General features: G+C 31.2%; 1 protein-coding gene across 4 annotated transcripts; it reads right to left on the bottom strand.

Annotated features, from left to right (window-relative positions):
* Positions 1–894: 894 nt before the first annotated feature.
* On the bottom strand, positions 895–11,637 carry LOC110815898 (uncharacterized). Of its 4 annotated transcripts, none has more exons than XM_088215274.1 (25): positions 11,463–11,637; positions 11,052–11,376; positions 9,017–9,234; positions 8,706–8,811; positions 8,523–8,624; positions 8,284–8,343; positions 8,066–8,144; positions 7,806–7,953; positions 7,605–7,728; positions 7,030–7,210; positions 6,779–6,807; positions 6,463–6,611; positions 5,961–6,063; positions 5,760–5,855; positions 5,626–5,681; positions 5,412–5,535; positions 5,240–5,302; positions 5,076–5,135; positions 4,819–4,980; positions 4,671–4,744; positions 1,972–2,065; positions 1,717–1,853; positions 1,531–1,611; positions 1,335–1,440; positions 895–1,244 (listed from the first exon to the last, which is right to left on the bottom strand). In XM_088215274.1, the coding sequence occupies exons 2-25, from the start codon at positions 11,223–11,225 to the stop codon at positions 1,176–1,178; spliced, it is 2,595 nt and encodes an 864-aa protein (XP_088071400.1). In that variant the 5' UTR covers positions 11,226–11,376; positions 11,463–11,637; the 3' UTR covers positions 895–1,175. The 4 variants fall into 4 exon arrangements, with proteins under 4 accessions (XP_088071400.1, XP_021899561.2, XP_021899560.2 ...); XM_022043869.2 differs by having other exon boundaries at positions 11,052–11,298; XM_022043868.2 differs by having other exon boundaries at positions 11,052–11,241.
* Between the last annotated feature and the right edge of the window lie 333 nt (positions 11,638–11,970).

Genomic DNA, 11,970 nt, shown 5'->3' with positions numbered 1-11,970 from the left:
ATATTTTTAAAAAATTTAATTATAATAATTTTTAAAAATAATAAATTTGTATAACTTAACAATACTAAAATATATATTATGTAAACTATATTTTCAATTCTCAAAACGTAGCATAAATGTAGAATTAGGGTCATTCGGTACAAAAAATTTCTTTTTCAATCTTCAACAAAAATAATATTATTTACTTAAATTCTAATTCTCTATATTATAAATATTATTTAAATTCATCAACGAGAATAATATCAAAATTTTAACATAAATTAAAGATATTATATGGTTGCGGAGCTATCAATTTATTATCATCTCGAACTACCAAGATTAGATTTAGAAATGGGTACGAGACAAATAATGTGTCTATTCTCAAACATGCTCTGTTAGTAAAAATATGTACTTGTGTGTATGTTCATGTACTCGAAGTTCTTTTAGTTTTACAACTATCTTACTTATTCATTTTTTATTTTAATTTTTAAAGAGTTTGGTGGAAAAACAATATCATGGCGGCAGTGCCTTTCCAATAATTCATCTAAACATACTAACTAACTTGTCTCATATTATAAAATATTTAAATCATAATTAAAATTTAATTGAATGATCTTAAATGTTATTAAAAACTAATACAAAATTTAAATATAAAATAATATTATAAAATACAAAAGTTACACATTTACCAATTGATTTTTTAATTTCAGCAGAACTAAAAATTAAAATTATAAATATAGTAGAGGATAAATCATTTAATTTATAAATCACTGTATACTTATTTCAAATTTATAATTTTTTAATTTACATACGTTTCGTAATTTATTTTATATATTTCATTCAAATATGCGCATCTTTAGTAAAATTTAAATATAATTTATTTCATAATTTTAATTATTTTATTAACTTTTCAACTATAAAATTAAAATATCATATTAATCTCCCAACAATAAATATTAAAAACACTGAAAGTTTGAAGTTAGTCAAAGATAAAAAATTATATAAGCTTAAAAAGGGGGGAAAAAAAATGGAAAGAGGCTGGAATTTTGAGGCTGCCAAAGAAAAAGAAAGAAGGTCAGGGAATATTGCGTCAAGGTTAATTACCATGAGATTCTTCTTTGAATTTACAAACTCTCCTGATTCTCTCTACCAAATAGCAACAAATCATTGTGGGTGTAGTAGCTGCGACAAATTAATCACTCTAAAGGAAGATCTTTGTAAGGATTTCCAAACGTGTTCTTGTTACCAGGCCGGGAGAAAACAACCTACATTGAAGAACATATTTTAGTGGGTTCTGCAATTCAATTCAAACTATAAAATATATGAAGATGTGTTAAATACTCCGTAGATGGTACCTGGTAATTTCCAAGTGTATAAGACTTGAAACCAGCTGCACAGTAGTCGAAGTAGTATTCCCACGTCCTAATGAATTTCTCATTGAATCCTAATGCATATATCTCGCTGCAAATTTAGACCCAAATATACCTTTAACAGCTTTCTTATCATACTTATATTGATGACAAAGAAAGAGTATTTGTTCTTTCTTCTTACCTCTGCTTCTCCAAAAAGTTCTTTCTCCAATATCTCAATGTTTGATAGTAATGAATTCCTATATTTTCCACATGCTCCACACTGTATTTTTTTTAAACAAGTTGGTCAAGTTTGAAGGAAAAGCTATGTATATATGCGTGTTAATATGTTTATATAAAAAGAGAGCCATTTATATAATAATTATACCATAGTCTTGATGCTGTAGACATGGCGGACGTTATCCTGCTCAGAGAAGGTAGACACCCACCAGGAAAAATATATTCCTTGATAAAATCTGAACTTAGCCTGTACTCGTTGTATCTTTCCTCCGGTATTGATATGAACTAATTTTATTGCCAAAAAATATTATGATAAACAACAAACATACATTAAAATTCGTAAACAAACCAACAAAAAAGGATATGATAACATTTTTAATAGTTCTTCCCATTTTACAAATACCTGTAAAACAAGAAGCCCATCCTCCGCCAGCACAGATTCACAGCAACCAAAAAATTCTTCCATGTATTCATGGCCAACTGCTTCTATCATCTCACTGCACATAGTCACTTGACATGGTGATGTCTCATTTTACAGCAAGTTGAGTTTAGATTAAAAAACTATCGGATTGGGTTTAAACAGTTATATTTTAATCATGTGCGAGTGGGATAATGATGTTTATGTTAGGACTGCACCAGCTCGAACAGAAGAAGAGTGATGGTTGCAGTGAGCTTAAATTGTTCTTGTTGTTAGAAGTTAATTTTGTTATGTTCAAGAGTGCTTGGTTGATTTTTTCCTTTGTTTAGTTGTTTTCTTCTTCCTTTTACATTTTCAGGCTCATTATCACTCCCATTCACGCTTAGATTCATGAGCCATGATATGTTCGTATCAGATGAAGAATCTGACTTAGAGAGCATCATTGGCCCCATGTCAAGTTGGTAAAGAAGGGTAAGGAAGTGATGATTGATCTCTTCCACATACTGACTGTAGATGAGACCACTAATGATACAACATAAATAGTAGATTATATTGAAATTCTACTAGTTAAACCATCAATTATTTTATATAATAAAATGAAAAATCCAGTAACTTGAGTTCGAAATATTGTTGGACTAATGGTACCTAAGCCATATCTAGGGCCATATTCGTCCTTGATAGTTTTAAATAAACGTGATATGAGCAGTATTAGTTGAAAATCTGAGAAGTATGTAAACAATATTCTTGAGGATAATTCTGTCCCTAAATGGTGCAGAAGGTACGTTTTGGGATCTGACAGACCATTTTGATTGCTGTACACGCAAACCAGAAAACAGGAATGATAAATGAAATCTTGAAGAGAATTATTTTGAGAGTGATGCTTTAAAACAGACTTAGCACATCTGTTTTAGATAAATTTGGATTTTGAAAAGCTTGGAATCATGAAAAAAACTATTTTAAGCTGACATATGTCATCTTGATTTAAAGGTTTAGTAAGTTAAAGACATAATCGTCTGAACAGTTTTAGCTCAGTGGCTCATGGGTCTCCTGTAGGTCTTTTGTTTTCGAATTTGGAATTAAATGTTCATAGAAATCTTTATCAGCAAGAAAATTATGAAGATCCAAAATTAGGATTTGCTATTTACAAGTCCATAAATATCGATTTGTGTATGTTAAGAATGGTTGAATATGTATTTTTATTGAATATTACAATCGCATATATATAGATTTTCTATAATAAAAAAGAAAATAAATCATCAATTATACAAGGTGTATTTTACCCTAATACTCTTTAACTTAATTACATATAATACACTCTCTTTTAACACTCCCTTCTCAAACTGGGGAATATACACTGCCCATCCCCGCTCAGCAATATATTCTAGAACTCTAGATTATTTAGACATTTGGTCAACATATCTGCAAGTTGTGAACTAGTCTACATATATGGGGCACATATTAAACCATTATCTATATTTTCTTTAATGATGTACCTATCAACCTCAATATGTTTAGTTATGTCATGTTACATCATATTATGGGCAATGCTTATAACAAATTTATTGTCACAAGCACATAGGTTGTTCCACTTAATTTTCGAATCTTTTAAGATTCTTTTTTGTCATAGTAATTCACATATTCCTTGTATTATTACTTGGAATTTTAGTTCTGCATTCAACCCACAACTGTGTTTTGCTTCTTACTCCAAGTAATCAAGTTACCTCTAAGGAAGGTACAGTAAACCATGATAGATCTTTTGCCCACCACTGACTCTGTGTAGTCTATATATGTATAAATTTATAGAAACAACCTGTCATTCTTTCTAAATATGATCCATTTCCCATGTGACCTTTTAGGTAATACAACACTTTGTAAATTGCCTGCAAGTGTACTTCTTTATGTCCGTGTATGAACCGACATATTACACTTATTGTATAAGTAACGTCTGATCTTGTATGTAATAAGTATATTAGTCTCTCAATTAGTTTATGATACATCTCTTTATCTAATGATATATCATTATTTGGCAGTTCCAGTTTATGATTGGGATCGATAGGAATAATACCTAATTTACATGTTAGCTTGTTCATATATCTTAACAGAAGTGTTATAGGAGCAGTACTTGTTCCTTGAGCCCTCTAATCAACAGGGTATTAGAGTTCCATTTTTTTTTGGATATGGTGTTATAATTGTCCTGTGTTTTCATGCTTTGAGGTCCTTTTTTTTTCTCTCGTAAGTTACTAAAGAAAGTTTTTCAGAGACTATGATTTGATTAGCAAGCTTTTGATTAAACTACTAAGTAGGTATAACTTTAATCTGACTCGACAAAACTAATAATGCTAGGTGTTAGCCTTTCTATCTCAGTTGTCCTGGAAGAAGTGAGGCTAGTGACATATATACTTGGGGCAGTGGATAACTAGAGATGTAGTGAAATTTCTGGCAAATTTTCAAGCAAGAAATAAATTTCATCTCTTCATCTTTCTGTTTTTTCCCCCTCTATGTTTTCTATCTTTCAATCTTTACTCATTCTCAATTATCAGCTAGACGCAGGTTTATGAATCAAGAACCTTATATTCTACAAAGTCTTCAATTACTAGTAGTGATTGACTTAAAATTTTTAACGTAAACTCCATTTGTCAAACTCATGTTTCACATGCTGAGAAAAAGTTGACGAAAGAACTCACCATGATATTATTCTATCATATTTATAGGAACCTGGAAGTTGTCGATAATCACAGAGTTGAAATCTGATGCGATCCTGGTGTCAAATTTGATTAGGAGTTTAAAAAAGGAATAAGTTGGATTAATAAATATCATTTGTTAAATAGATACCTCAAGTCCAGCTTCCTTCACTTTCTTTTCTGCATATCTCAATTGCTCCTCTGATAAAGTAATGCCAGTGTATTTGCATCCAGTTCTTTTGACAACTTCAATAGCTAAGCTTCCCCAACCACATCCAATCTCAAGAATTTCGTGTGTCTCATCGATTCTTGCCTAATTTTATCAAACCAAAACATAAACAAAAATCTTATTATTATATATCTCGAAGAAACAATGAACTTAATCATGAATGTTAGTAGAAGGATCACCTTTTCAATTAAAAGGGATATTTTCCTCAACTGTGCAACTTTTAGATCTTCATCCTCACTCTGCAAATTAACATCGACATAACAACAACCTCAAGTTGAAGCCATTAAATACTGAAACAACATACACTTATTTTTTATAATGATAAGTTATGATAGAAATTTACCTTAAACACTGCACACGAGTATGTCATTGTTTCATCCAAGAATAAAGCAAAAAGCTCATTACTCTGAACAAAAATCAAGAGAAGAATCGTAAATTCTTTCGTTTCGGTCGTAAAAATTCCTTGAATATCAATCTAAAAGAGCAGTGATAGGAGGTTTAAAACTTGTAATTACCAGGTCATAGTGACGGGATATATTCCTGCGAGCTTGTGTCAAAGTATTTTGCCTTGAAACATGCTTGAAAAAATATTTTGCAGATGCCAAACCAGCTGTAAACAATAATGGTGTCCACCAACCCCTGCATCCAACCATAGGTATATGCAAAAGATAAAGTAAATTTTTGTATAAAACTGCATGATGCATATTGTAGTTATAATTGATAATATACCTTTTCTTACTTAGTTCTGAAATGGAAGATTTCAAATCTCTATTAGCAATAAGAATCTGTAGAGTCAGTTCAATGAGAAGTTTTTCTGGAGGTAAATACCAACATAAGCACAAGTCTCAAATTAATTGTCTTACCATGATAAGATTTATAAGTCCTTCATCTTTATCAACAAAAGAGAAATCTCCATTGATAAATGCATCTGCTAGACCCAGGTCAGCTTGTGTCATCGCCTGACAGAAAAATTTTCTTTGTCAGAAGAGGGATCATATCGTGTATCATGGACAATTATGTCTTTTGGTATTAAGGATCACATCTCAAAGTATTAATTCAAGTACCTTCCAGTAAAACTGAGGATTGTGCACTTTTAAAACCGATTTTAGAGGATTTTTTCTCAGTCTTCCTTCAAATGTAAAGATCGTTCCTCCTTCCTCCAACAAACTGATTTTATATCAATTCCATATCAAATCCAAGTTAGTTTTTTTTTCCCTCTGACAGGTTGTAATACAAACTTGTTATTGTGTTACTAAAGATACGAATAAAGTTGATTCGATAATATATAAAATATTTGAACCAAATGAAAATAAAAAATAATATCTAGACTCCACGCTTTTTGCAGTGAAGATTAGCAGTAATATTCAAGTTAAAAACAAGAATAGAACTGAAATTTCAATTAATGCACAACTTGTTGACAATAATTATATGCCTAAGATCTACTATGGCCTCGGATTGTTGATAAAGAATAGGTCTACTATCAGGTTTGAAGAATATATGCACCAATACCAGCAACACATGGCAAAAATGACACAAGGAGACACATAGTCATTTCACAGAACTCACATTACACTACCAGTCGATATAAAATGCTCCAGGAATCTGGAAACAAACAGACGAGCCCCTGTTTCCATAAGAGTAGGTACCATGTGTTTCGGATTGTTCAGTATAGGACAATGTTTTCCCAGCAAACTATGTGCAGCAACCATGCCAGCCTGGGAAAAAGCATACTTCACTTACAAAAATGGTACAATTAACTCAACAAAAACAAAAAAGGAGACAGAAATCAGTGATTATAAATGTCTGATTTCTTTTAACTGCCTCAAAAATAACAATAGGAAGGAAGATTTAGAAACAAAGTTGATGAGAAGTAACTTGCTACCTTTAGTCCGTCTTCATGGAAGCCATAACCTGAAAGAAAGAATGTATATTAGTCAGTTAATATCATAGCAGTATCACCACAGCTAACTAGAGAAAGAATGTGAAACAGTAGAGTTTAATGTGAAGGCAATCCATATTTCGATTGCAAAAACAAAAGCATAAGCATAATATCTGATAAAATAAGAGTAACATGTGAACAATTTGATCAATCTTTAGTAACAATAATAGTAATAATTTTTTGATTATTCTCACCTTGGTATGCTCCACAGAACCAAATTCCTCTCTTCCCTTGAATTTGATCAAGCTCAAGCGAAGCCTTAGATGCAGCAACAGAGGGGACTGGATGACCAGTTGTCCACTTAAGCAAGGTATTTCTAGGTGTATGTTCAGGATTGAGAGTCACTAAAAAGGGTTCACTTCCTTCACCCAGATTCTGCATATTTAGAAATTTCATCAAAAATGGTATGGTGGTTACCTTTTATACACCCGATCATACATTTATAAAGAAAATATCAGTTTCAGGATGCAATGTTGTAAAATCTAGATATCTAGATAGGCAGCATTCATGATATCAACTAATTTTATGGTAAAAATATCTGCTGCAGTGCTCTATGTTTCATATTGCAATTTTGTATTTCCAAAATCAGATTTCAGAAAGTCATGACTTCTATCATTTTTCCAGATTATATTAGATGTCCTAGTGGAAACTTTTGTGCTACTTCAGAGATTCCTATAATTGTATGTAATAGTTTAGAGATTGAGGGTGAGTTCCTAATCCCTGAAATTTAAAAGTATCTATATCATACTAGTCCAAAATAGAAACAAACCTGAAGTATATTGAGCCAGTATGTTAAACACACTTTATTATCTTTACTACCCAGGAAATTCCAGGCACTCCATGATGCTGGGTTTTTGGGCATTAAATTTTTGTCGCGATGAAGAAAAATATCACTGCCAAAATAGAGTTTACAAATTATCATTTAGTCAATTTTTTTCTTTAGCGATAAAAATATTCTCGAACCAGCTACCTATATACATATTGAAAAGCACCAAGAACTCTCAATTCATCAAAAGTTGCTTGGTTTCCTAATAAATGCAGAGCATCGGGAGCATGAAGAGCCATTATGCAAGAATGATATATTTCTTGTAAGCCATCTCCACATTCTACAACACAACCTGCAGATATCATTTTTCTTTGTCACCACTAATATGCTGACAGTATTTCAAACTATTTATAAAAAGAAGTATCATGTCTGGTAAAAATAATTTACTGAATTTGAGTTCTCACCTTCATTTGAAGCGAAAACTGATTTTACCTGGCAACCAGTTCTTATTTGACAACCTTTCCTTTCCAGCACTTGAATAACCTGATACAATTTCAATAAAAGAAAACTAGTTTTACCTGTAAAAGAAAAAAAGTAAAGCAAGAAGATGTTCCTTCTCTTTTGCAGTAAGCAATTGAGAGAACATTTTTTGAAGTACTGTTTGATAAAGTAAGCAAAGCACCTTATTTACATAACAATGCGAACGCCCTCTGACAGTCAGCCACTGTGGGCGTCCAAAGAGCTAGAGGAAGAAGAATGGGAACAGGATTAGCAAATGTAAGCACCCCCAACATCATCACTGCTCAAGCACTGGTAATATACACTAAGATTATCATGCAAGGGTGTATATTTCTGCACACATATTTATACATGTGTGTGTATGTGTCTGTTTGTATTCTGAATATTGGGAGAAATTAAGACCTGAAGTAGATGATGATTGCGGCAAAATGAGAGTACAGAATAAGCAGAAAAGCTCATAACACCTTCTGAAGGGCATGACCATGTTGAGCCACAAATAGGGATCTGTTTGGTGGTACAAAATGTTAAAAAGAATTCGAATGATTAGTGGTAGTGAAAAAACATATATTGATTCAGTTATCTCACCAGGTAAGCCTTTTGAAATAGTTGAGAGTAACCACGAGATTTTATAAATTGTCCCAAGGTTTCATTTCTGTCAATATCTAGATTATTTTCTAGTTGTTCGAGATAACTGCAAAGAAAAATGAAAGTAAGATGAGTGTGAAGTGGACAACTAAATTCTTTCAATACAATATAATATATAAAAAATCTATGATATCCAAGAGTACAAATTGACTCTACAATATAGACAAGAGCAGAGATGATCGTTGGGATAAAGCTTTTTAGTTAATTCATTTGTGTATCTTTATCAAGATCAATAGAGAGGAATTTATCACCTGAGAACATCATCTTTAAACTTAATAATTTCTCTAAGCATTTGCCAGAAATATGGATTCAGAACATTCTTCTTCTGTGCAAATAAACTTGACAAGCCATTTCGGCTACCCCATTCACACCCCTTTCCTTTGTCTAGGCTCACAGAGAAAGACATGTCAGATAATTCCATATCAACTCCAAGATTCTCAAAGAACTCCATCATATTTGGATATGTCACCTGTTTCAAATATTATACCAGATGAGTAGGGATCAAATTTCTTAGTGAATATATAAATGACATAACACCAAACTAATAGAAATGGTTAAGAATGGTAATAGAAAATAAAAAACATAATCCTCTGAAAGTTTTATGAGCATGTCTTTATACGGGTATCTTTCCTGGTTTGCTGCATGTGCCTTCATAAGTGTATTTTTACCAACTGTATACATTTTATGGTGTGATAATATTAATATTGGTCTTTTCTATTTAACAGCAAGCTTAATTGTTCTTGGTTGCACAAAGTAAGTAGAGATTGAATTTCACTTTGTTTGGGAATAAGTTGTAAATAACCTAAGAAAGCGTTTGATATTTCTTCAAGAAGCATATTTAAAAGCGCTAAGATATATATATATATATATATATACATGTACGAATTTCTTCAAGAAGTAGATGCAATACGAATTTCTTTCATATGCAGAACTTCTAGTTGTTGTTCTGGTGAGAGTTGGCTCGCTTCTTACTGTTTGGATGCACTAGTAGGCTAAAATTTGAACAGAAGTCTGTTATTATGTCCAATATAAACTCTGTCTTTTTGTCTTTAATTATCATTACACTAAAATATGAACATATACCTAAACTTGTACTAGACAAATCACCACAACAACCTACAGAAAATTTTCAGAATGTCGTAATTTTCACAACTTGGATACTAGGATTTTCTAAAATACTTTTCAAAGATATAAATCCACGAGATCAAAGTAGTTGTAGTACAACTTAAAAAAGTAAAAGTCAAGTTTGTCAGGTAAATGGGTCAGTAGATTCAGGAACAAGTCATAGTACGTAAAGATTGCATTAAACAAAAATAAAATACAAGTGTTGTAAGATTGCATTAAAATGAATTGTTATGATAAATAACTTTTGAAATTGTAAAATAAATTATTTATTTGAAAAAAGGTTTATAATGAATTAAATAATATTATGTATGGAAAGTAGAAGAAAAAGTTGAATTTGCATTTAAAGATGACGGCAGACTGTCTTGTACATCATGTGTGTGGCAACCAGAGATACACACCGACAAGAGACAAATTGGTAATGGTCATTGGCCTGACACCCACATCTTTTTTAAAATTAAAAATCAATTTTATAATACTTAAATATTTTATTATATACTCACCAAACCTAAATAATTTGTACAACTTGTATTCCCAATGCCAATTTATACCTTACTTATTTTTAAAATTTAATTCCTTTATTAATAAATTGGGAGAGCAAAATCTGGACACAGTTTTATATATATATGCCAATCCGTGAATGGTCTAAACTAACTAATTAAATGTTATAACCTTATCAATTAAGTACTCGGGTTAATTAATACAGAACTAAGAGATTAATATTAATTGATTCAATTAATCCTGTGGTGTTTCGTAGCCCAATGAATCAGTATTAACATTGTATTCTTAATTAATTTATAAACAAACATTTTAAAAATTCATACTAGATAATATAAATAATACATACCTTTATATATATATATAAAAGGTGACGCTAGCTAAGGGAATAACATATATATACATATGGGTAAATATTTATTAGATGTGAGAGAGAAACAAATAATTAATTAGATTGTTTTCTGTCAGTCCAAAGGGTTTAATAATTTCATACAAATTTTGGTAGATCTCTGTATACTTATAATTTTAAATAACTAATAGTTTCAAAAATATTTATTATTCGCGTAAAAAGATGCTATGCAATTACTAAAATATATAAAAATAAAAATAAAAATAAATTTTAGAAAGTAAACAGTAACGAAGAGTGGTGATAAGTCAAAAACTTACGCGATTGAAGACCATAAAACCAAGGTCTAAATCAACGCCGTGGAAACGAACAGTCTTGGCATGGCCGCCTACGTTATCTTCTTTCTCGTACAACACAACCTCAACTCCCTGTCCTGCGAGAACATAAGCTGATACCAGCCCGCTTATCCCGCCGCCAATCACCGCCACCTTCATCTTCTTCTTTACGTTTCTACATTTTCAAACCCAACCGGTAAATGAATATGTACATACGTATAGCTACACTTACCTGCATTTACAGGTTCAGATATTTATCTTCTTCTGAAATATATTTATAAACATTTTCGTGCATCGTCATCTCCTGGTTCTAAATAAAGATGTGGCATATCATGAATCAAAACAAGAAACGAGAGAGAAAAGAAGTAGAAGTAGAAGAATTAGGAAAATAATTACCGTTAATCTAGGGAATTAGTGGAGGTGGACGCAGAGAAGTGAGGAAGAATGCAGAGGAAGAGCAGAGGACGGATTGAGAATAAGAAGATAAAACCAAGTCTCATTCAGTCAGGACCCACGAGCTCCCTCCCCACTGGCTGGCCTATTTATATAAGTACTATCACTGTATATATACAGGTAATATGGAAACTCTTCCATGCCCACTATATATATATATATATATATATATATATATATGAAATATATAATTTAATTTAGATTCACCACTCACACATATTCCAAACTTATTATTACAGACTTTTACTATCTCAATTAAGCCTCCTTTTCCAATTTCTTTATTTTCTTCCAAAGATTAATAAAATATTATAATTTTATTTTGATTTTAAATATATTTAAATTTATTATTATTATTATTATTATTTTGTAATATAAATTCATTTCCAAAACTCAACCTTTTCTAGATTTGACCCAAACCCAATCTCGGCCAAGCCCAATTTATCATTTTTAT

The sequence above is a fragment of the Carica papaya genome, chromosome 3 (genome assembly GCF_054855325.1).
Source record: "Carica papaya isolate Zhongbai chromosome 3, ASM5485532v1, whole genome shotgun sequence".
Taxonomy (NCBI): Eukaryota; Viridiplantae; Streptophyta; class Magnoliopsida; order Brassicales; family Caricaceae; genus Carica; species Carica papaya.
The sequence above is the reverse complement of the archived record's forward strand: the minus strand, read 5'-3'. Positions and strand labels throughout refer to the sequence as shown.

Excerpts from the sequence above, each read along its gene's own strand:
- LOC110815898 (XM_088215274.1), bottom strand. The coding sequence starts at position 11,225 with ATGAAGGTGGCGGTGATTGGCGGCGGGATAAGCGGGCTGGTATCAGCT. Across the intron at positions 7,729-7,805 it reads GCTTTTCAATATGTATATAG|TGATATTTTTCTTCATCGCG; the intron begins GTAGCTGGTTCG and ends CTATTTTGGCAG. Across the intron at positions 5,682-5,759 it reads GACTTATAAATCTTATCATG|ATTCTTATTGCTAATAGAGA; the intron begins GTAAGACAATTA and ends CTGACTCTACAG.